Source organism: Rasamsonia byssochlamydoides (genome assembly GCF_041956645.1).
Source record: "Rasamsonia byssochlamydoides strain NRRL 3658 unplaced genomic scaffold VTN77scaffold_10, whole genome shotgun sequence".
Classification (NCBI taxonomy): domain Eukaryota; kingdom Fungi; phylum Ascomycota; class Eurotiomycetes; order Eurotiales; family Trichocomaceae; genus Rasamsonia; species Rasamsonia byssochlamydoides.
The window spans coordinates 244,932-267,640 of NW_027192393.1; the positions used below are offsets into that span (position 1 = coordinate 244,932).

At 51.3% G+C, this 22,709-nt stretch overlaps 6 protein-coding genes across 6 annotated transcripts; 4 read left to right on the forward strand and 2 right to left on the reverse strand.

Annotated features, from left to right (window-relative positions):
* Nucleotides 1-3,824: 3,824 nt before the first annotated feature.
* VTN77DRAFT_424 (uncharacterized protein) lies at nt 3,825-5,601 on the reverse strand (the record flags this gene model as incomplete). Its single annotated transcript, XM_069420277.1, has 5 exons — nt 3,825-3,990; nt 4,054-4,223; nt 4,277-4,553; nt 4,614-5,473; nt 5,539-5,601. 5 exons carry the CDS (start codon nt 5,599-5,601, stop codon nt 3,825-3,827), a joined length of 1,536 nt encoding a protein of 511 aa, XP_069280485.1.
* A 1,135-nt stretch (nt 5,602-6,736) lies between these two features.
* On the forward strand, nt 6,737-7,887 carry VTN77DRAFT_425 (uncharacterized protein; the record flags this gene model as incomplete). The annotated part of the gene is made up of 4 exons (XM_069420288.1): nt 6,737-6,861; nt 6,932-6,963; nt 7,035-7,365; nt 7,431-7,887. The coding sequence occupies 4 exons, from the start codon at nt 6,737-6,739 to the stop codon at nt 7,885-7,887; spliced, it is 945 nt and encodes a 314-aa protein (XP_069280486.1).
* A 935-nt stretch (nt 7,888-8,822) lies between these two features.
* On the forward strand, nt 8,823-12,134 carry VTN77DRAFT_426 (uncharacterized protein; the record flags this gene model as incomplete). The annotated part of the gene is made up of 1 exon (XM_069420299.1): nt 8,823-12,134. The coding sequence occupies one exon, from the start codon at nt 8,823-8,825 to the stop codon at nt 12,132-12,134; it is 3,312 nt and encodes a 1,103-aa protein (XP_069280487.1).
* A 723-nt stretch (nt 12,135-12,857) lies between these two features.
* On the forward strand, nt 12,858-13,720 carry VTN77DRAFT_427 (uncharacterized protein; the record flags this gene model as incomplete). The annotated part of the gene is made up of 2 exons (XM_069420310.1): nt 12,858-12,895; nt 12,991-13,720. The coding sequence occupies 2 exons, from the start codon at nt 12,858-12,860 to the stop codon at nt 13,718-13,720; spliced, it is 768 nt and encodes a 255-aa protein (XP_069280488.1).
* A 1,100-nt stretch (nt 13,721-14,820) lies between these two features.
* VTN77DRAFT_428 (60S ribosomal protein uL24) lies at nt 14,821-15,494 on the reverse strand (the record flags this gene model as incomplete). The annotated part of the gene is made up of 3 exons (XM_069420321.1): nt 14,821-15,099; nt 15,248-15,360; nt 15,476-15,494. 3 exons carry the CDS (start codon nt 15,492-15,494, stop codon nt 14,821-14,823), a joined length of 411 nt encoding a protein of 136 aa, XP_069280489.1.
* A 2,520-nt stretch (nt 15,495-18,014) lies between these two features.
* On the forward strand, nt 18,015-20,222 carry VTN77DRAFT_429 (uncharacterized protein; the record flags this gene model as incomplete). Its single annotated transcript, XM_069420332.1, has 1 exon — nt 18,015-20,222. The coding sequence occupies one exon, from the start codon at nt 18,015-18,017 to the stop codon at nt 20,220-20,222; it is 2,208 nt and encodes a 735-aa protein (XP_069280490.1).
* Between the last annotated feature and the right edge of the window lie 2,487 nt (nt 20,223-22,709).

Here is a 22,709-nt window from a genome sequence, read left to right on the forward strand (position 1 = left end):
CGCCTTTCCAGACACTGCTGTGTTAAGGGTCCATGGAGGAGGATCCATGGATCTGTGGTGCTGTCGTCACTGGAAGACCAACAAGGATACTATCATCTGAACTTGTCTGCTGGAGTATACGATTTTTCTTCAGCAGCTCTGCCAGCTCTCCCTTGCTGTTGCCAATGCATTGTAGCGACTCTGCTTCCTCGATCCCGGGCGGTGAAGGGTCGAGACCTGACCAGCACGGTGGCTTGTTGAGAGCTGTCGAAGCTGCTAAGAAATAAAGGGGAATCGGAACAATTTATCCAGTTACACAGCGTCCTCAGTTTTTCCTCCCCTTACTGTCCGCCTAGCATAAAACATACGGTGATTATGAACAGGATGATGTAAGAAATAAGGGGAAAAAATGTAGTGAACCATTTCGTGATTCGTGGCACGACTCACCAATTGTTTTGCCCCTTGTCTGTCATGTACGGAGTAATGCAAGCCTCCAACGAGATCTACGATGCGGATCACGCAAACCTGGTATCGGCAGGCAGGAAGGAAATTCCCTGCCTGTGTCCACTCTCCCTGTTCCATGCATCCGGGTAAGTAATCCGTACTGGCGGAAGATCCAGTGGTCTCCAGGGTGTGTGCATGAGTAAAAATATACTCCGTCCAGAGCGTAAAACGGTGAGAGCAAAAAAAAAAAGGTTCTGATATAATACAGAAGGAAGGCTTACTCCCTACTTCGTGCAACTGCGGGCGCCTAAAGATCCGAGGCAGCCTCCTGAGGCCGAGTATTCCGTGCTTCAGTGGTACAGATACAGATGATCGTCCTGCCGAACTCCCCAAAGTGGAAGCACATTCCAAATCAATTTCTTCCTCCATAATCCGTACAGGGAAGGAACCACAAGACGGGAAGTAAAAGCAGTGTACGGAGTAAATTTAAATTTAGCAATAATATTAGAATTATTATTATTTTTTTACCATCGATGAGGGCACGGATACTCTGCTGGTCTGTTTCAACTTGCGGCTGAAATTGAACCATGATCCATCGTCTTGGGATCAGCGGTTTGAACTTCCAAAAGGAAAATGTTCCTGCTTGCGTAACTTTGGATCTGATCCTTTGAAAAAAAAAAAAAAGAAAAGAAAAGAAGCGAAAAAAGATTCAATCGAGTTTCAACTTTCGAGACTCGAAACTCTTTCTCTCCCTGCGCTGCGGGATCCACCAGCGAAACACAACGCGATCAGTAATAATAATTTATTCCTCCTGTTTATCAGCTCTGGCCCGGCAGGGAAAACGGCAGAAAAAAGAGTGGCTAGCCTCGCGCAGTCTGTCCAGGACTTTACCTAGGTACGGAGTACTCCGTACAGGCTGGTGGCTAGAAGAAGTTTCGAACCCCACGATCATGAATTCACGATCCTTTTTTTGACGTATCAGTGTCATGACGTGCAGCGCAGCGCAGCGCAGTGCAGTGCAGTGCATCCCTGGTGTCGGTGTTAGGACGAATGGAGAAATGGAGAATGCCCCCTCCCCACGGTTTCAGATTCTCTTCTCGACATCCATTGTGGCGGGCAACGAACGACACAAACGGTCCAACGGGAGGGGTAGGTGATGCGGAGGCTGGAGCACTGCACACTTAACAGCAGCAACTAATACTGCATGATATCCCTGGATAAACTCATAGCTGTGATATGATATGATAGATAATATGATAGATAGCCATCACCTGATTCACATGATGCACATCACCTTCTCCCCTCCCCTCCCTAACTGATGTGCGTGCCAGCCAGGTGCTGCTAACAAGGTTTGGATGGAGTCTTCTTTGGACTGGTCACAGTCACAGTCACAGTCACAGTCCACTGACCACTGGAGTAGCGTGATACACGCATGCATGCATGTGCGATCTGGACGCCCCCTGTCTTCTTATCTTGTCTCGTTTCCTTTCCTTTTCTCCATCAATCACCATTCCCAGCTCAGCCATCAGAAACATTTCCATTGGTCATTGCGATTTATCTCGCTTGTCTTGTCGTGTCGCGTCGCGTCGAGACTTGACTCAGTTCGGCTCACTCGACTCAAGAGTTCAAGGTTAGTAGTTGACTGACCTACCAGGTACCTACCTAAAACTGCCTTCTAAAACAGCCGATGGTTTCGGTCGAACCTACCTAATCAGTGCTATCTATCTTTCCCCTCATACGCCACTCACGCAGCTAAAGTTTGGATTAAGTTATTAACCAACAAACTTCGACCGGCCCATCTTCCAAGTTCGCACCAGCATACATGTGGTGTGTGGCTTATCTGTATCCCTCCGCACGGCAGAGGAAACAACGCAGAAGCCATCTATTATTTGGTAATAGGGATGCACGCGGTAATTTCAATTTCATGAAAAAGGCCTTTTTTCGTAATTACGAAAAAAGGATTTTATTTTCCGAAACTTTTAGCGCCTTGGCGCTAAAGTGGAGAAAATTTTTATATTTTATTTCCATATTATTGGCTAGAAATGTCTCTGATGATTAATCACTGGTAATTTTTTTTTCAAAAATGGCTTGAAATTCACTGTAATTACATTTCAAGCCAAAAATTGAAAATTCTCCATCCCTATTTGGTAATTATTAATTAATTAATTAATTAATTCGAATGAAGAAACACTGAGCAGACCTCGCGTGGCAGTAATAGATAGATCGCCGGGTTAATTAATTACCCAAACAGCCACAGAGGCCTAAACGGCGCCCGCCGGTCGAACAGAAGAATGAAATCGAAAGCGAGCGGCCATTCATTTTGAAATGATAATATTATTAAACGGCTGGAGGTCAATAAAATTAATCAATCAGGAACTGGTGGCTGGTGCGGTGGGGTGGGGTGGTGGAGAGCAACAATAATAATGAACTTCAGATTGATTGATATGAACGAAGTGCTCAGGGTCCGGCGGGTCCTATTTTTTTTCTTTTTCTCCCCGGTTTTTGCGTTTCTACGGAGTAAACAGGATGCTCTAAAGTACTATACTCCGTACGTACTGAGAGAGACAAGACCTTATTGTTGTCTAGATGTACTGTAATCCAGTCTAATCTTAAGGTTCGAATCTTCAAGTAGGTAAGGTAGCTGGGTAGGTCAGGTAGTGAAGCCTCCGCCGCAATTATTATTATTCTTGCTGAGGCACAGGGCAAAAAAAAAGATGACTCGTTTCCATCTTCCCTAGTTGAAATCTTTTGCTCCGAAGTGTACTCCGTAGTACTAGGTATAGTACCTCTCATCTCTCTCATAAGCCAGAGATTGGCCAGATCCAGGGCAGGGCAGGCCTTAGAGCCTAGGGTCAGGGCTGGTTGTCTCTCACCTGACATACCACTCTCGCTCTCTCCCATTCCAGCTTCTTCATATAATTTCCTTAATCTTCTTACATGAGATTATTACCCCAAACCCTTATTTATTTCTTCCATTTCATTTCTTTGGAATGCTCACTTCTTTTCCCCTTTCTCACCTCCAAATGCTAGATAGTGGTCTTGCCACAAGAGTCGCCAGTCAGCGCAAAAATGGACAATGAATATGACACGACATGACGCCGGCTAACTGGCTAACTGACTAACTAACTACCTAGAGAGATATCACACGAGTAGCTCGATAAGTTCCATCCATATATGATAACGAGATCATCAGCAGTCTAGTTAGTAGGGTTGAGCGTGAGATAATGATGTGCCTGCCTAACATGAATATCATCCGTCCATATACATAATCCTGGCAAACCCCAGCGCATCAATGGGAACCAGAATCCGAATCAGAATTTCATTCCTCGTATGGCATTTGATGAATACACTTCATACATGATCCAAGATAAGGGAGAAAAAAACAAGACGAAGACTTCGGACTAGCCCTTCCGGAACCGGTCAGTCAAAGTGACCGTCAGCGCGGGCTTATCCCAAATGAAGTAAACTTCCTGGTCGTCAACCCAGTGGCTGCTCTCGGGACACAATTCGATTTCAAAGTTGAAGAGCAGCTTGCAGAGCATCAGGCGGATTTCAGCGTACGCGAGCCTAGCAGTCCGCCAGTCAGTGATCTATCTCACCTGTCTTTTATTTTTTTTTTCTCACACGAACTTCTTGCCTAGACAGCTTCTCGGACCGAGACTAAACGGATTGAGAACGTCCTTTCTATCAGATTCGAATCGGGGATCGGTACCGAGCCAGCGCTCGGGGATGAATTCGTTGGGGAGAGCGAAATTGGAGGAGGAATGATACGAGGCGTAGTGGTGGCAGGCGACAATCGTCTGTATTACATTGCAAGTCAGACAATGAAATCGTCGCATTCTTTTTATCCTACGTTTTCTGGGACGAAGTGTCCATCAACCATGGCGCCGCCTGCGGGCGTCACCCGGTACAGAGTCGTCACGAAGGGAGGGTAGACCCGTAGAGACTCTTCGATGACAGCAGCAACATACGGAAGCTGTGTTGCCTTGCTAAATGTGATCTCGTCGTCGGCTGTAAAAGCCGTGCGGATCTCACTGACGAGTCTATGCATGACATCGGCGGATTTGCAGAGGTAGTAGATACACCCGGACACCAGGGCGGCGGAGGCTTCGCTGCCCGCGATGATCAGACTGCCGACAAGGTGAGGTTAGAATATGACGACCGGAGAGAGAGAATCAAGAATCGCTAACATGAATGCGTTCGAATGGATTTCCTCTCGACTCAGCATCTTCTGGTCCGCCCCGTATTCCTCAGAGAGCCCATTCTGCAGAAGCGCAGATATGAAATCCGGGCGGTCGGTCTCCATCTTCAACCGACGGTCAACCTTTGCCGCTCCAAAGTTGAAATGATCCAGCGCTTTCTGCTTGATGTGCCGCGGAATCAGTTTCTGCAGCACCGCATCCAGGAGAGGAAACTGATTGACAACGCCCATGATCGCGAGCATCTTCATCGAATAAAAGATCAATTCGATCCACGGGTGGAGCTGGCTGTCCTTCAGACAGTCGAAGGACTCGCCAAACATCAGATCCCCCGTGATATCGAAGCCGGTGTAGTTGATCCAGTTCTTAATATCTACTTCGGTGATGCCGCCATTCTCATTCTCGCCACTGCGACTCTTTTCTCTCAACTTTCTGATCAGTGTGTCCACGAACCCGGTTATCAAGGGTTCCTGATCCCTCAGCGCACGGTCCGAAAAGGCATGAGATAGCAGTCTTCTCTGCCTGGCGTGGATCCCATCGTCTACCGCGCTGACGATATGATCCACGCCGTTGGGGGGTCGCGAATAGTGACTTCTATCCTTCGCGAAGGCGCGGGACCCGTATATATCGCGAAAGGCCTGCGGAGTGTTGAAGGCGAGTTCATTCGGACCGAGGCGCACGACAGGGCCGTAGCGCTCATGCAGCGCAGTAACGTCGAAATGGGGATGGCCGCGCAGGACAGAGACCTGAAACGGGATGCGGGAGATAGCCCAGAGTTTGGGTCCTGGAAAGCGCGATAACGGCGAGAAGAAGAGGTTGTAGGCGGCATTGGAGACTATATAAAGAAGAACCTTGAACAATCGGTCAGTACAGCTCGAAATCGTCTCGGTACTGTACTGTAGATAACGTCACGTACCAATGCACACACCACGCCAGGCCAGAAGAAATTACTGGATGTCACCGCTGAGAGGTCCGCCATTCTGTTGAGTTCCCGAACTGACATTCTTTTGTGGCAGATGAGCTCTCAGACAGCACAGCTGGATTACTGTCCTCAGGCATTCTACCCATCTTTAACAGGATGCAGCCACGGCCGAACGAGAGGAGGGGTTCTGCAAGAACAACTCAGCTTCCTCAACCCACCCTATCTTAGGCAAAGCAGAAGTGTGGTGTATGTGCATATATTAAACTTCGCTAAAAGGCCCTTGAAAATAGATTTAGTGGTGGTCTGGTCGCTCTATGAATGTGGCAGCCCTAAAGTGGTCAAAGGCTGGGAATCCTTGCCAGAAATGGTAAATGGTAGTAGTTGATTTCGAATCCAATTACGGAGTCCACAGAAATTGAACAAGCACTTCTCTCGGTAGATCCTGGCCTATCATGGAGTTGACGGGTTGTCAGTTGTCCACTCCGTAGACTGCATTTAGTTGACGGTAGGATCAACCCGAGTATACACACTATGGTTAGGACTTAGGTAAGTACCATCGCAACAACCGCATGGAAAACTACGGCAAGAACTATGGCATAAATCATGGCAGTGGTAAGTAGTTAGTAAGAAGGCTGCACTATAGGTAGATACAGGGTAGAATTGGTATTCCATATATCGGTGGATTTTTTATATAGTTTATATAGTCCAGCACAGGGGAACAAGGCGGATATCATGGTACTGTAAAAGAGAAATATCCCCTAAAAAATAATGAGGTAAGTCTCTATCTTCTCTTCTTTCCTTCATCTCTTCATGACCCATTCTTTTTCTATTCTTGATCACAGCCGACGATATGGCAAGCTCAGTCACTGGCTGACATAAGCATGCAGGGACAGCCTCGGTTCCCCGCAAATGGAACGGAACAAAGAGAGCAGGCGGAGTTGTTCTCCGCAGAGATGCTCGCTGCGCTCCAGGGCGCTCGTCCCTGTGCAACATTTCCTTGACCAACCGATAACTCATCAGATTGTGGAATTGAATTGACTCAGCTCAGGTTTGTTCCATTTGTATACTCCTCGCTGAAGAACTGTCGTTCTTGTTCTCTCTTACTAAGTACTATACAAAACAGTGTCGTGTGAGTCGCGACTCACATGTACTCCGTACATCCTACCTTGTTCTCCGCACCTTCCATTGAACCATGACGTCCGCAGCAAAGCAGCGTCTCCAGGCGCTGAGCCAGCAGCTGGTCGAGGGAATCCCGGATGCAGGAACGTTTGAGGATATTCCCCGAGTCCGTCAGGTCGCTCCAGACTCTGTTGGGCCGTGAGTTTGATCAAGCTTCTCTTCGTGTTGAATTCGAATTGTTGCCTGGCTGACCATAGCTTTTATACAGGAGAGTCAAAGACAAAGTTGTTATTGTCACAGGTGGGTATTGCTAGGAGCAGCATCGTCCTTCTTCGATGCGAACTATATACTAACTTCATCTGATACAACAGGAGCCAATTCCCCGCTGGGCATCGGCCGAGCCAGCGCTCACCAGTTCGCTCGCAACGGTGCAAAGGCCGTCTACCTCTGCGACTACGACGAGTCGCATCTCGCCACACACAAGCGGGAGATCGAGTCCCTCTACCCAGATGTCGACGTCCATATCCGGCAGTTTGACGCCAGTGACGAGCCGTCAGTCAAGGCCGTCGTCGACGATGCGATCAGCAAGTACGGCCGGTTAGACATCATGTTTGCCAACGCTGGCATCATTGGGCAACCAAAGCTCTTTACGGAAATCAACTCGGAAGAGTTTATGAAGACATTGAAAACGAACACCCTAGGGTAGGTGCAGAGAAAGAAAGAAACATCTCTCGATATTTGTATTTATTCACCATTGTAACTCCTAGTGTCTTTCTCGCCGTCAAATATGCCGCCCCTGCCATGCAGATTACTTCTCCCTCCAAACCATACCCCTCCGGCTCGATTATCTGCACCGCCTCCGTCGCGGGCCTCCGCTCTAACGCCGGATCGACCGACTACTCCGCTTCCAAGGCGGCCGTGATCTCGATCGCGCAGACGACCTGCTTCCAGCTGGCCGGCACGGGTGTGCGTGTCAATGCTATCTGCCCGGGCATCATCGAGACCGGCATGACCCTCCCCATGTACGAGGCCGCGCGGGCCCGCGGCACGGAGCGGAAGATCGGGCAGTTGAATCCGCTGCGGCGCGGAGCCGTGGCGGACGAAGTGGCGCGTGTGGCCCTGTTTCTGGGCAGCGACGAGAGCAGCTACGTGAACGGACAAGCCTGGGCGGTCTGTGGCGGGCTGAGTGCTGGTCATCCGGTTATTCCAGGGAAGTTGGCTTGAGTGGGATGATCTTGGGGAATTAGATGATCGAGGGAAAGGCAAGGAAAGGAAATGGTGGGGATGACGGGATCCAAACAGAAGAACAGACAGTCGTCGTACTGTCCTGTCAGTGTACAGTACATAAAGATGAGCTCCGGATTAAACAGCCTAAGCCCAGACCTAAGTTTGATCCATCGCAAACCTTTCCAAAACATGCAATCAATGACGCTCTATATGTATATGTACAGTACAGTACATACTGTATATCCATGATGTTGGACGCCGGGGCTGGCTCAGTCTTTCTTGAGGAAGTCCTTTCCATAACTTGCTATAATCAGGCGAGCCAGATGATTGAGAGCGACAAATCGCCATAAATCTGACCAAGAAGTCTGCTTTGACTGCGGGATTCCCCCGGAAAGTATCGGATGCGTATTATATAGGTATAGTAGCATATTATGTAAGCGAGGATGGTAGAACCATGTCCCTCTACCATTGGATCGCGATAGGAGTGAAAATTCAAGACGAGATCGCTGTCCTGTCGCTCTTTTTCTTCTTCTGTCCATTATCAGCATTAATTAATATTAATATTAATAATTTATTTCTCATCCTGCGTCTGGCGTCAGATCGGGCCCGGAGAAACCCTCACCCGGGTGCTGCACGTCATCCTTATTGGGACTTGGAGCAGCGAGGAAGGTTGCGATTGGAAGGATCGAGATCGAGGGAGACGTCGAGACACGTCTGAGGGACAGCGCACAGGTCACAACGCATCCAAACCCATCGTCTCCGCCTTGTTGTCTCGTGCTGCCTCCGCCGGCCCCTCCTTCATCCCTTCACGTCACATTCTTTGCACTAGTTCCGCCTGCTCCTCCTGCTGAAGAATCGTCCACTCGAGCCTTCATGACGCCCTCCAACTCCCCGTCCCTGCGTCTGCTGTGTACATCTCCCTTCCACGAGTCATGGCGGACGGCATAACCGCTCCTCCACAACGCCGTTCGTCGTCGCAAGCCTCGTCGTCGTCCCGCAGGAGCCAGAAGGCGAAGACTGTCCGTTCCAAGGCGTACAAACGTCACTCCACTTCCTCCAATGCCACCACCGCCGACCTGACCTCCTTCCCCTCGCTCTCTCCAGACAGCTCCCCCGAGGGCTTCCGCGGCCAACCGGCTTTGAACCATGCTCTCAGCCAGGCCCTGCTGGCGGATGATGACGGTGCAAATGCTCGTGATACCAATCGCGGTCGCAAAGCTACCTTAGACAGGCTCACCTCGTCGCTGTCTCATGGCTCGGGCCGCGCTGCGCTATTTGACGACTCTGTTTCGAATGCAGAGATCCCCGGTGCCTTGCATCTCGCGGATGACGCGCATATTGAGCGTCTCCTCGAGCGGACAGGGCCAGTCAAGCTCGTGAGGCAGTTCGCACGCGACCTGGCGACCCGGGATGCGGAGATTTCGAAGTTGCGCCGACGAGCCGACGCGCGGGAGAGAGAACTGAAGAGAATGCTCCGGGAGGTTGGGGTGTCGAGCCAGGATATCGAGCGCCGGCTATATCTGTTGGAAAACCCAGTATCGGATGAGTCAAAGGAGGACGGGAATGGTGCTAATCGGATAAAGCCGTCATCCAGCATCTATGGGCTGATGGACCAGGCTATGATGGACCCCGTGGGCGAGTCCTCTCCTGACATTGTGGATTTGCAGGCGACACTTCGTCCGCAACGCAACGACAGCGACGCAAGGTCGGGTATCTCGAGCATCGACGAATCGGGACATAAGCGAAAACAGGGATCTATACGTGGGTGGCAGGACTATATCTTTGGTAGCACCAATGCGAGTCGCAAGACCAGCCGGGCCAGTAGTGTGGTGAGCGACGTTGACGACGTTGAAGACCCAGCTGGGCGTCCTCGAGTTACTAGTAATCCGACGGCCCGCCGGAAAGGACTCGATGACCAGCTGTTCCAGCCTCCCGAAGAGCGGTCTGCTGCCAATAATGGCGATGATGCCAGCATCCATTCACGCAAGTCGTCCAAGTCGTTGACCTCTTGGACCGTCAAGCTGTTTGCTGGTAACTCTCAGGGGTCCAAGGAGGCTGCTGCTGCTGCCAAAAACAGCCGTAGTCGGTCTTCGTCAATAGGACAGGACAAGGGCAAAACCAATTCAGGTACAGTTCCTTCGCCTTCCTCCAAGGGCGGTCTGTCTGCAGTAGCTGCCCTGAAACGGATCAACAGCTATACGGGCGTCAACACTTTGCCTGGCCGGTCATCCAATTCTTCTGGAGGCGCAAACAGAACACTTCAGCAGACTGGGCGAAGGGTTCCCGCTATGAGTGTGTCGCAGGGTTCCAGTTCAGAGCGGAATACCAGTGACGCCTCGAGCAACTTGGGTCCAGTCGAGATGGATGCCATCTTACCGATGGACTCTCGGCCACCAACGCTCAACTACACTTACAATAACTATCAACCAGGAGAGCTATTGACCGATCGGTTCGGTTTCATCTACGATCAACGCCGGAAGAAGAGGCAGAGGGAAGCGACTCTGCTGAGACAAAATGCCAATCGGACGAGCATGGCAGAGACGATCAGCAGTTTCCGCAGTGAGGACCCATCAGAAGGCAATGAGGGTGATGACGACCAGCAACGACGGCTGGAGTCGACCCTGACCTCGCCGCGCCCAGGGACGCCCGTGTCGATGGAGGATCCGGAGAACGACGCTCCCACCACCAAACGCTGGCAGGATTACTTGAGGATTGCTACGAGACCAACCGAACTCCTGTCTCACACACCCTCTGCAGGGCCCATTGTGGGCATAACGACCGCGGACGAACCGAAGCCTCGCGGCTCTGGCATCGCCATCGATAAAGGAGGTTCTCTCTCGGTCAGTTCGAGTACGCAGCCCTCTGCGTCCACATCGACCGTTGTAGCAGATAAGCCCGAATTCGCCAATTCCGCAGCTCGGAATGGGCCAGTGGTAGCTACGGGTGCCACAGCCAATGACGAACAGGAGCCGGTCAGAATGCTCCTGGAGCAACTGACAGAACTCCACGACGCCCTTCAGCGCGAACGGACCAAGAAATGGAATGAGTTCTTGCGTAAAGTGCGTGCCGAGCGCCGACGGGAAGGTGAAGCGGCAGCGGCCATGGATCCTGATCGAGCCAATCTGTCGCTTGCCATGCCAGAGGCTTCGCTTGCGGATGGTGAAGTTGTGGGAATCGCAGGTCTAGGAAACAAGGGCAAAGTGGGCCGTGCCAAATGGCGGGAATTCCGATCTCTGGTCTTGGGAGGGATACCAGTCGCGCATCGTGCGAAGATCTGGGCAGAATGCAGCGGCGCATCCGCGATGCGTATTCCCGGCTACTACGATGATCTTGTGAAAGGCGTCGGCGCGGTCGATCCTGACCCTTCTGTGGTGGCACAGATTGAGATGGACATTCATCGCACCTTGACGGATAATGTCTTCTTCCGGAAAGGCCCTGGTGTTGCGAAGCTCAAGGACGTTCTCTTGGCATACTCTCGTCGCAATCCTGAGGTCGGATATTGTCAAGGAATGAATCTCATCGCGGCTTCTCTGCTTTTAATCATGCCGACAGCGGAGGACGCCTTTTGGATTTTGGCTTCGATGATCGAAAACATTCTGCCCCAGCATTACTATGATCATGGTCTTTTGGCTTCGAGGGCTGATCAACAGGTACTCCGACAGTATATAGCGGAGGTGTTGCCTAAACTCTCTGCTCACCTGGACAACCTGGGGATTGAGCTGGAGGCGCTGACGTTCCAGTGGTTTTTGTCCGTGTTCACAGACTGTCTTTCTGCAGAAGCCCTCTACCGTGTCTGGGATGTGGTGCTTTGTCTCAACGTCACCAGCACTGTTCAGAGCGGTGGCGGAGGGTCTGCAGGCTCGAATCCAGGCGCCCGTGATGGGAATTCCTCTGTCAATCCCAATGGTGGTGCTGCCACAGCGGAAGAGGAGGCAGCGGCTAGTGGCGGTGGCAGCACGTTTCTATTCCAGGTTGCCCTGGCCTTACTCAAACTCAATGAGCAGCAGCTGCTTACGACGTGCTCGACTCCTGCGGCTGTCTATACCTATGTGAACCATCAAATGACCAATCATGCCATCAGCATTGACGGACTGATCCAGGCGAGTGAAGCGTTAAGGAACGTGGTAAAGAGAGAGGACGTCGTGGCAAGACGGGCAGCTGCTCTGCGACAGATGAAAAGCGGCAATCCCTATCTAGGTGGAAGCAGAGGTGAAGATGGGAATTCCAAGACTGACACTAGCTGACACTAGGGGGGATTCGAAAGTCGAGGGGAAATGAGCACTCTCTGGACTACTTTCCTAGTTTCCTTGTGTTTTTATCCTTCATTATGGTAGAAGCTTCCACACCGTCTTTCTCTGACTTCCTTTTCTTTGTCCTTTTTTTTTTCAGGGGTGTTTTGGTTGATTCGATCTATTGGTGCAACGGGACAGCATACCCAAGCGTACAGAGATACCCATTCTTTTCTTTCTGATAGATTTCCTTGCTCTATCTTTTTCTCTTTTTGGTAATAAACTCCGTGTTCTTCTCTGGCGTTGGTGGATTGACAGATACACGGTGCATGTATGTATGTACTATATACATAAGCGACTCAGATGGAGCAGATCTATTAGAGATTTGCCTGTCGTGAGTAGACTGCCAGTGAGGAAGTTAAATAAAAGAGCAAAATCCAAAAATTCCAAAAAATTATATAATGTAATTAAGGCTGTAATAATTTCTTGAATTCTATCATTGAGTCTGGGGACCCTTGATATATCCATGGATCATTGCTGGTACATCTCCATAGCTACTGGTCCACGTGACATTATCCCAAGCGGTGTCGAGGACGACGACGTCACAGGCATCAACCTGCATCCATTGAACATCTCCATCCCTATCCTCTCCTCGTGGCTCTTCAGAAATAATCATTATTGCTCCTGCTGATTGAGAGCTGTGTTCCTATTTTGAGATTAATTTGAACGTGTTTCCTGATGGCGTCGTCATCGCGGCCATCAAGCTCCCTTCTCTAGTAAGTTGCTCACACAGACCTGCTCCCATAGCGTTTATCATTGGAAATTCGGCCTCAGTTTATTACTTCTGCAAGCTGACAAGGGGATACTGCAGTTCCTGCGTGGCCCACGGGACCACAATCCTCGCCGAACACTCCTCCCCCGGCGCCTCTTCAACATCGGCATCGTCTCTCGCCTCAATCATCCTCCCCAAGATCTCCCACAACAAGGCCCAGAAACTCACCTATACCCATGACCGCCTCTTCGTGCACTACATCGCCGACTCGCCTTCGGGCACGGCCGAAGATAGTCCCCAGCAGCGGCAGGAGCTCTCCTCGCATTCGTCGCTCAGCTACCTCGTCGTCGCAACGGCCGAGCTGGGCCGCCGCATCCCCTTCGCCTTCCTCCTGGAGATGAAGCGTAAGTTCCTGACGCAGTACCCGCCCTCGACGACGGATTTCTCTGCCTTACCGGCCTATGGCTGCGCGGCGTTCAACAACGAGCTGCGCGCGCTGCTGCAGTCGTACAACACCGCCGCCCCCTCTGACTCCCTGGCCTCGGCGCGCCGCGAGATCGATAACGTCCGCGATATCATGACGGAGAATATCGAGCGGGTCCTCGAGCGCGGTGACCGTATCGATCTCCTCGTGGACAAGACGGATCGGCTGGGCGGTAGCGCGCACGACTTCCGCGTCCGCAGCCGGGGCCTGCGCCGCCGCATGTGGTGGAAGAATGTCAAGGTCATGGTGCTGCTGGTAATTGTCGTCATTTTCTTGATCTACCTCTTTGTCGGGATGGCCTGTGGGCTGCCGGGGTGGGGGAAGTGTGTTGGTGCGCGAGAGTGATCCGTCATCGTCATCTCGATAATTGGACCCGGGGGGGGAGGGGAGTTTTTCCTCGAGTGAGAGAAAACCGCTATGCGTGTGGAGATCTACGTGCTTTGCTTGACTTTATGACGAATTGGCATGCGTGCATCCGAATACAACCTTACAACCTGACGGCGTGGGGAGTTTATTTCTATTTTCTCCTGTGAACTTTGGTTGATGCGAAAAGGAAACCAGGTTATTGCTTCCTCTTGCTATCTAGGTTTCTCTTCTCTGTTTCTTTTTCTTGCTACCTTATGTATACTGTCTGTCTGTATGTATGTACCTAGATAACCAACTGGAGACGCTGAGAGCTATTGACCGACTTCCCCCCCTCCTTTTTTTTTCTTCTACAACAGCCATGTATGGTGTACATATCTAAATTCTAAAGGTGTTGATAAAGTAGTTATGCATGTCCCTCACCATCAAACCCGCACTGTCCTCGACCTTAAGCAAGGCCTCCGAACGAGTCTGCAGATGAGCAGAAGGTCACTAAGTACCCAACTCCCTCAGGAGAGAGAGAGGGTATAACAAGACCCTTCTGTGGCTCGATCTTCGCTAGCCGTATACCTCACGAACCAAGGATGTGAAGTTGGCGAGGAGATAAACTAGCGCGCTTTCTTTCCATTCCCCTCGAGATGACTAGACGGGTGGGATCAGGGGAACGGGGAAATGAAAGGGATCAGTGAGAGGAAGGGGATAGGATTGGCCTGTTCTGCGCTCAATTAGTGGTATCATGCTCTCTCTTCTGGAGAAGGCATCTTGGAAAGCTGCTGCTTGAAATATGGCTTCGATTTCAGCTGTAGCTCTGAGTCTGACGGGCTCGGGTACCTATTGCATCCATTGATAAATAACACAAAGCCATCGCCCAAAGCCGACTGTTTCTTTCACATTCACCCCGCCGCGGATCTCCGTCGTCGTCGGGTTCATGTGGATGATAAGTTTCGTTTCGCTTTTTTCCTTTTTTGGTCCCATTGAAATTCAACGAAAAAAATTGATTTCACCGTTACCACATCAAATGAGAAAAAAAGGTGAAAAATCAACATGTCACATTTGGCTTCGCCTTCCCCCGCTCACTTTATTTATGCGGAAGCCTTGGCCTTCGCCCGCGCCTCACGACCCTTGCCAATGCGCTCCAGGATGTTCTCACGGTCCTTGTCCAGCTTCAGCTTGGTGATGACGACCTTGGAGGGGTGGATGCCAATCGGCACGCTCTGGCCGTTGGACTTCTCGCGGTTGACGCGCTCGACGTGGATCACGTATTTGAGACGGTAGACGCTGGTGACCTTGCCCTCACGGCCCTTGTTGGAGCCCCGAACGATGGTGACCTCGTCGTCCTTGCGGATGGGTATCGAGCGAACCTGGTGCCAGTCAGACTGTGTATTCCTTCCCATTTCTTTGTCCCACACGATGTCCAAAGCCAAATCACTTGTCGTGTTTTCCCCGTTCATTCGTAACCGAGAGAGGAGGGAGGAGAGAGAAAGAACTTATGGTGGACGGCAAGCGTACATTGTACTTCTCACGCAGCTCTTTGCTCAGAGGAGCGCTCATAATAACTCGGCGCACGCTCGAAGGAGCGCTGAAGTGCGCCTTGCGCGACTTCCGCCGGGAGGAGGCGACCGCTGTTCATCGAATTCTCGTCAGTATCTCTGTCCATTTTCCAGTTCCCAAAACAACCGCCGACTAGTTATGTCGACACCTGGGAGAAAAATCAAACATAAAGAAAATTTCACGCACATGGGTGAACCTTCGTCATTGTTACAGAGCCTGGGTCGGTAGGCAATCGGGCTCTGAAGATGGGTCGTGATGGACGTTGTCGTCGTGGTCGTCGGAGACTCACTTCGTTCAAGGTCTTTCGATCTCGAATTGTTAGCCGAAAATGTGTGCGCATCTCCGACTGTGCGTCACATGACCGGCCGCTTAGCGTAGGGTTGCCTGCTCAGCGCTGATTGGTCAGTGCGGCCACTCGGCGCTTAACCTTGTTGGGAGTACCCCAATCCTCCCGACCCGAGCGAGTCTTGTCCCGCGACGGGCGATTCGAGGCCCGCGCCTGTTGATACATCTACAATACACTCCCTCACCGACTTCAGGGCGCCCGATCGGACAAGGAATACTGATCCACGGACAAAAAATACTGGTCGCAGCTATAGCAGGTCCGAAAACTCAGAGTCTCCTTGTCCGACGCGTCTGTCCACGCGTTACCTTCTTGAACTCTCGAACTTCCCTCGCCTCCGCTGCGGCGCGGTCACCGACGCTATGCTGGTTGTTGACGCGAGCATTCCTGAAGACTCTCTGATGCGGCGATTATAGAGGCACTGCACTCTGCTCTCGATCTGCGGCATTCGCTCATGTCGTCGTACTCCAACTACCCCTACAATCCATATCGACATGGAGCGGCCGAAAATGAGCAGGACCTTGCGCAGTTCTCTACGAGCCGTCAGCCTTCCTTGCCCACGCAGGGCTATGGAGAGGCTCCTTACGATTGGAGAACGCAGAGCTCCACGGGAACGTCTGGCTTGAACGATCATCAATTTGGAAATGGCAGGGGTCCGTACTCTGGCAGCCACGAGGTCTACTCTCACCAGCAAGGCCTTTCATCTCATCACTCTGGCGATCTGCCATCGGTCACGAGTGCTATCGGCTATTCGACAACTGCGCGGGCCCAAGCCTCGCATTCGATGGAAAATACGGGCTTGAACAGGTCGGCTTATGCGTCTGGGTTGGAGTCTGCAGTTCTCAACAACCAGGTGGCCCGGTCAAGAAATCCAAAGTCCACTGAAAATCATGTCCGCAACGACTCGTTCCAACCTCAAGCTAGGGTGACTCAGTCTTCCAATGCGGCGCGATCATCACCCTCGTTCAGTGGCTTTCAACAGTCCCAGCAACCTAGCCGATCGTCTCCAGTCATGACTTCCTCTTCATCACTCCAGAATCATTTCTCTAATTATAGGAGCCCTTATCCGAGCTCAACATCCTCCAACTCTCGCCCTTCCATGATTTCCAACAACGCCACAGCGAATAGTATATCTCCTAACAATAACGTCAACAATCCTCGTGTGTCGGAAGGCTCGAATCGCCAACCTAACCGCTCATCTCCCCTAACTACGCAAGTCACGTCAACCATCCCGGCGACGAGTCATACTGCGCTTCACAATCATCATGCAACATCGGATAGCTCGCGCGACTTGTCTACTTTTTCAAGTCAAGGCCAGTTTAACAGACAAATTTTGTCCACCTCTACTTCCGCATTAACGCCCTCGGTTCCGGTTTCGAGTGGTTCAATGCAGAATCCGCAGCTACTGAGTCCTCCACAGCGCTCGATGACGCAAAATTTTCCAAACGGGTCTCCCAGTAACAGAATAGACATGGCATTCTTGACTGAAGCCAACGAGCCTCAAGAGCAGGTCTCCCCACCCCGGGTACAATACATTAATCCGAATGAGTTGTACCTTCAACAATACCGGCAAGAACAGGAGCGTCTGCGAGCAGAAGCTGAGGCGGAAGCGAGAAAGGAACATGACAAGTCCTACCAGGTCCTATCTGCGCAAACCCATGCTTCTACTCGGCAGCCTTCTACAAGCGACACGCAGACAACTCCCGCTGGAGAGAAAACCCAGCCTGCACAATCGTCTTCAGCTCAGACGGAGAAGGAAAAGGAAGAAGAAATGGCCACTGAAATGAAGAACATGCTCGAGAAGCTGCGGAAGTGGCGAACTCAAGACCCTGCCTTATTCGCAAAACTATGGGAGGATTTCAAAAAGGTTGGTCGAATTTTCTCAATATCCAATTGCCAGTATCCCTGAGAGTAATTTGCTAACATTCTGTCCTCTACCGGAGTCAGACAAGCGGTCAAACGGCATCGAAAGCCCCCGTCCAAGGAGAGCAGCAGCCGGCGAAGACTAGTCCTGCTCCGGCGGCGCCGGAGGCAGTTGCAGCTCCAGCATCAGCTTCAGTACCTGCTTCAGCTCCAGCTCCAGCAAATCAGAAAGCACCAAAGGCTACAGGTCATTTAATCGATGGTTTACCGGACTTGGGAAGGTTCCCGGCACAACGAAGGAGAAGGATCTCGAAATATGATGTGTCTGAAACCAGTGGCGGAAATCAAGATCGTGTTAATGGGATAAATGGCCAGACGGTACCCCGGACCTCTGCTCAAACAGGGCAGCAACCTGTCAAGTCCAGTGCTGTTCCCAGTGCTGTCCCCAATGCTACCACGACTACATCACAGACAGTTCCAAGTCGTATCTCCACGCAAGCTGTTGCCGGTCCAACGCAGATGGCCCAACCATCTTTACCACCCCAGAATCCTTCTGGCAACAGAATTGACGGCCTACCAGATGTGGGCAAACATCCTGCGCAGCTGAAAAGAGGATTTGATATCTCTGAAGCAAGTAAGGGACATCAAGGTCCAGCTGCGAGGAGCTCTGGACCGGTTGTGTCTCCAACTGTGTCAATGGCCCCAACAACCGCGAATGCAATGCAGGTGGGCCAGACTCCTGTCTCACGGCGACCTCTTCCCAACCAGAAGGCCTCAGTTCCGCCTCCACGACCGACTCTCCAAGGACAAGCGGCTCCAAACCGGCCTGCTGAGGCATGGCCGGAGGCGACACAACGCAGACTGGCCCAGGCTATCGTTGAATATCTAACGACCGAGCCTGCCAATAGAAATAAGCTTTGCTCAATAGAGTCCATCTTGTCACTGTTGCGAAGTAACCCGACGTACCCTGAGCTGTGTGAGCGGCTGAAGTCTCTTGGTTTTGCGCTGCACAGACAAAACATGGCCCGATTCTTGATCAAAGCTGTTCCGGATTTAAACAGCAATAATACGCCGCAGGCGCAGGAACAGAAAAGGCCGGAGTCGAATGTCCCGACAATATCTCATGTTCAGCCAACCTCTCAGGCCGAGACAACTCCTCAAGCGCCGCCTCAAGCTCTTCAGGCTTCTCAGGTTCTTGCGCGGCCTCCTCTAGCCGAAACCCGTCCGATGCAACCGCCACAGCCTCCTGCTCCTCGGATGGTTGTGTGGAACTCGAAGAAGGCATATTCTGCGCCCATTCCCAAATCATCGACTACTCCAAGTGCTGGCCCCAGCTCCGACTCTTCATCCAAGGGACCCGGATCTTTGGCTCAGCCTGGAAAACCTGCTCAACATAAGGCTGTTCCCATCAAGCTGCCCCCATCAAGAACTAGCGTTTCGGCGCCTCCTGCCCATACTCCGTCACCAGCCTCGAAGGCGGCAGCAGCAAGAAAACGTCTTTTCTCTGAGATTGTTGATCTCTCGCAACTGAGCAACGATGAGGAGTCTGATCCAGCACCTAAACAGCCTCGAGTCGAAGAGGTACCGGCCAAGGATCCACCAGGCGCAGTGGAAGAACCACATCAACCTTCTCTTGAACTGAATCAGTCTGTCCCAGCAGAGACAACCCGTCAGCCTGACTCCGAACCAAATCAGTCTACGCCAGCTGTTGCAGAAGGCCCTCGACCTGATCTTACTCGATTCGCCCACGCTTCATCAGATGAGCCTACGCGGGATTCTATCAGAAGACGACCTGATCTTATCCAGCCTCTGAAGGACTCAGCTGCTTTAGATCGGGTTTACTACAACCCGAAGACGATAGCTCGGGACATCTTGATTGCTGCAGGACGCCATCCCACGGAGCGTCCTCTCAATTATCATCTCATTAGACTTCAGTCTGTCTTCCCCTGTGTCACTAGTAAATCAGATCTAGCGACATTTCGATGGGACATAGTCGACCCAGGTGGCCCGCCTATGCCCATCGTCGAACCTGAAGACATCCTCACCTATCCACCGCCCGTCCCACGGAAGCGGCGTGCTGCGGAGAAGACATCACGTGAAAAACACGGCGCGGGCAATAAGACACCGCCCGCGTCTCCGCCAAACAAAGCTCCAGTTGAACCTCCAGTTCAACCTTCAGTTCAGCCTCCACAGCCAACGACTTCTTCTTCTTCTCCTTCTTCTCCTTCTCCTTCTTCTCCTCCTCCTTCTTCTTCTTCTATCCCAGACACCCCCAAAGTGGCAGAGAACAACACAATGACTGGTGCAAATTCTTCCGGCTCTGCTCCTCGGCGCCCTGGCCGTCCTCCTGGCGCAAAGAACAAGCAACCATCGAAGGCTTCTCTCAAGCTACCCAAGATCGAAGTCGCGATTCCTGTTCCCCCACACGTGCCTCCCCCGTCTTATCCGATATACCAGTGTGACTGGGACACTTGCCAAGCGCAGCTCCATGACATCCAGACGCTGGAGCGGCATGTCACCAAAGTCCACATCCCCGGTCAGACATGCTGTCGCTGGCATGGCTGTCCAAACGCGATGAGACGGTATACCGGGGTGGAGCTTCGCAAGCATCTGCGGCTGGCTCACATCCAGCCGCTGGCGTGGAAGCTTGGAGATGGGCCGTCGGTAAACGGAACTGGTGAGAAAAAAGCTGGTACCTCGCAGCTCTCTGTGGAAGTGTCTCATTAAGACCGAACATTGTCTCTAACTTTGTAGTTGTCGGCTTGGACCGGTATTTAAATGACTCTAGCGGAGCTGTGGTGACCCCGAACGCGGCGACGGCGGGGGATGCGGATTCCCTCATCTTCCCGGTCGACCACACTCCTATTCGTGCGTTTAACCGGTTGCATGGCAACCAGACGAATGTGGAGAAAGCGAAGGAAGTGTTCAAGGCGGTACAGCATCAGCGTCGCAAGGTTGGCTTTGGACTCGAGCAGGGCGGGTGTGAATTTGCCAACCCGGAGAGGAACAAGGCGCTGAACAATGACGAGGAGTTTGTCGCCGTGGTTTCCGACGATGAGTAGAGGATTCAGCAGGAACTATTCGTTTATGGTTTGGCGCATGGGTGAATGTCTACGCGTGTCTACAGCGGTTTTCGTGTTTACTTTGGTATCACCTGGTTCAGTGGGAAGGTTCTGGGAAAGGGTCTCTGGCGTTTCGGATTTATGGAGTTTTAGTCTATGGGAAAAGGCACTTCAGATCAGTGTACAGCAGCATTACGCATGGAATATGATTCCCCTGGTTATTGTTTGCCCGCATTAGCATTAACCAGCGCATTGCCAACTCATCGGGCGAGTCCTTGCTACAGTGAATTGCTTGTTTCTAGCTCTATTGACTGTAACTGTGACAGTGACTGACTGGTAACTGATTTGAAATGTACTGTATATCGTATATCGTACACTCGGCGAAGAAGCGTGTTTTGAGCATCCGGGCTTGCTTTTGAGAAATCCCACGAAGGAAACCATCAATTTAGACGGTCGGTGGGTATAGGTATGGCTTTCGAGTTGAGTTCCATCCCTGAACTTCCTACCATACTATACGCTTTGATTGTAGCGCATGTATGCGTCTCGTCTCTCTTTTTTCCCGTTCACTTTTTTTTGTCCAGTTATCACTTCCAGATCCCTCCGTCTTCCCTTCTTCTTATCGAACGACGAACGACTGACTACCTCCCCGCTACCGCTGCTGACGACTTCCCACCATTCCCACCCGGAGACACAGCAGGGGAAAACGCAACCGGATCAGCACCCGCCGGAATCCGCTTATCGCCGGCGTCCGTCTTGTCGGTGGAAGACTCGGAGGAGTCGTCGTCTTTGGCGTTGACTTCGAGGAAGTGGTAGATGATGATTAGGAGCATGGCGCAGGAGCCTAGGAAGAGGGCGAGGCGAAAGAGGTCGTTGTCGGAGATCATTATCGTAGAAGTAGTCGTGGACTCGTGGTTGTGTGGTGGAGGGGAGGGGAGTTGGCTGGGCGGGTGTTGTATGTATGTACTGCGTTGGTTGGAGAGGTTTGATCAGAGAAATTGTCTTCTAGATGAAATTATTAGTTATTTGTATGCCATTGAGATGCTAGATTAGATTGTTTTGTTTTGTTTTCGTTCGAAGTGGGGAGGTGTGCGAGATCTCGATGTCAGCTGTACAGTGTACATAGATGGGGCCAGCTTTCATGAACCAACGTCGACATTGGCGCAAGTAGTGGTTGTTGTCCTTCGGAGAAGAGAGAGGGCGGGGAATTGGCTATCGCACATACCTGGAGACTCGATCAATCAATCAGTAAATCTGGATCTCCTCTTGAGAAGTACCGCGTTGGATGATATGTCTCGAAGTGATATACCCTGTTAGGTATTACTTGGCATTGCGACGCGATGCGATGCGTACGCAACGCTCACTGGCGCTTAGCTCGGGTCGGCTACCCGGAGTGGACACCTAAGGTCAACTACGCCGTGGTGAACTAGGATACGGTACTGCCGTCATTTACGATTATTATTGCATTCTCATTCATTCATTAATTATTATCATTGGAGAGAGAGCTTGCATCCGCCAATCAATTGTTAATCACGACTCATAACTGGGTTACAGTCATACAATTGGATTTTGTCAATGCAAGAAGACGCAAGCATACGCGGGGAAAACGAATAGAATTCAGTATGCCGATTTTCATACGAGTCAGCGACTTTACTACTTCGTAATCATCTCAGTGAGGCGACTCCACTCATACCATCTGCCAGTTATTACTGGCATACGGGACGGCTCGTTCGGTTCCTTTTTGAGGTGCTTCTCCCGCAGTCCCACATTAGTCCTGCCATTTCTTCTTTCTTGAGAAGATCCATAATTATAATTGCTGACCTCTACAGAGTATTCATAGGTAGATGAGTTAATTATGAAATCGTATGCGCCTGTTAGCTGCTCGGTAATCTTCAACGAGTTAAACGAGGTCGACCAGACGAGACCGTTGCTGAAGTTTAATTTACTTGGCGATGGATCCGGTCCGTCCCAACCTTGCAAGTTTCAGTCCAGTAACAGTTTCATGCTGGAAGCCAGAAACAAGACAAGGCTCAACGGGCGGGACGGCTGTTAGATCCTGAACTAAAAGGTACGCCTCGCCGTCAAGAAGCATTCGTCTGACTCCCTCTGGTGAATCTAATTGACCAGTGAAGCTCGCGCCTTGTGGATATTGATT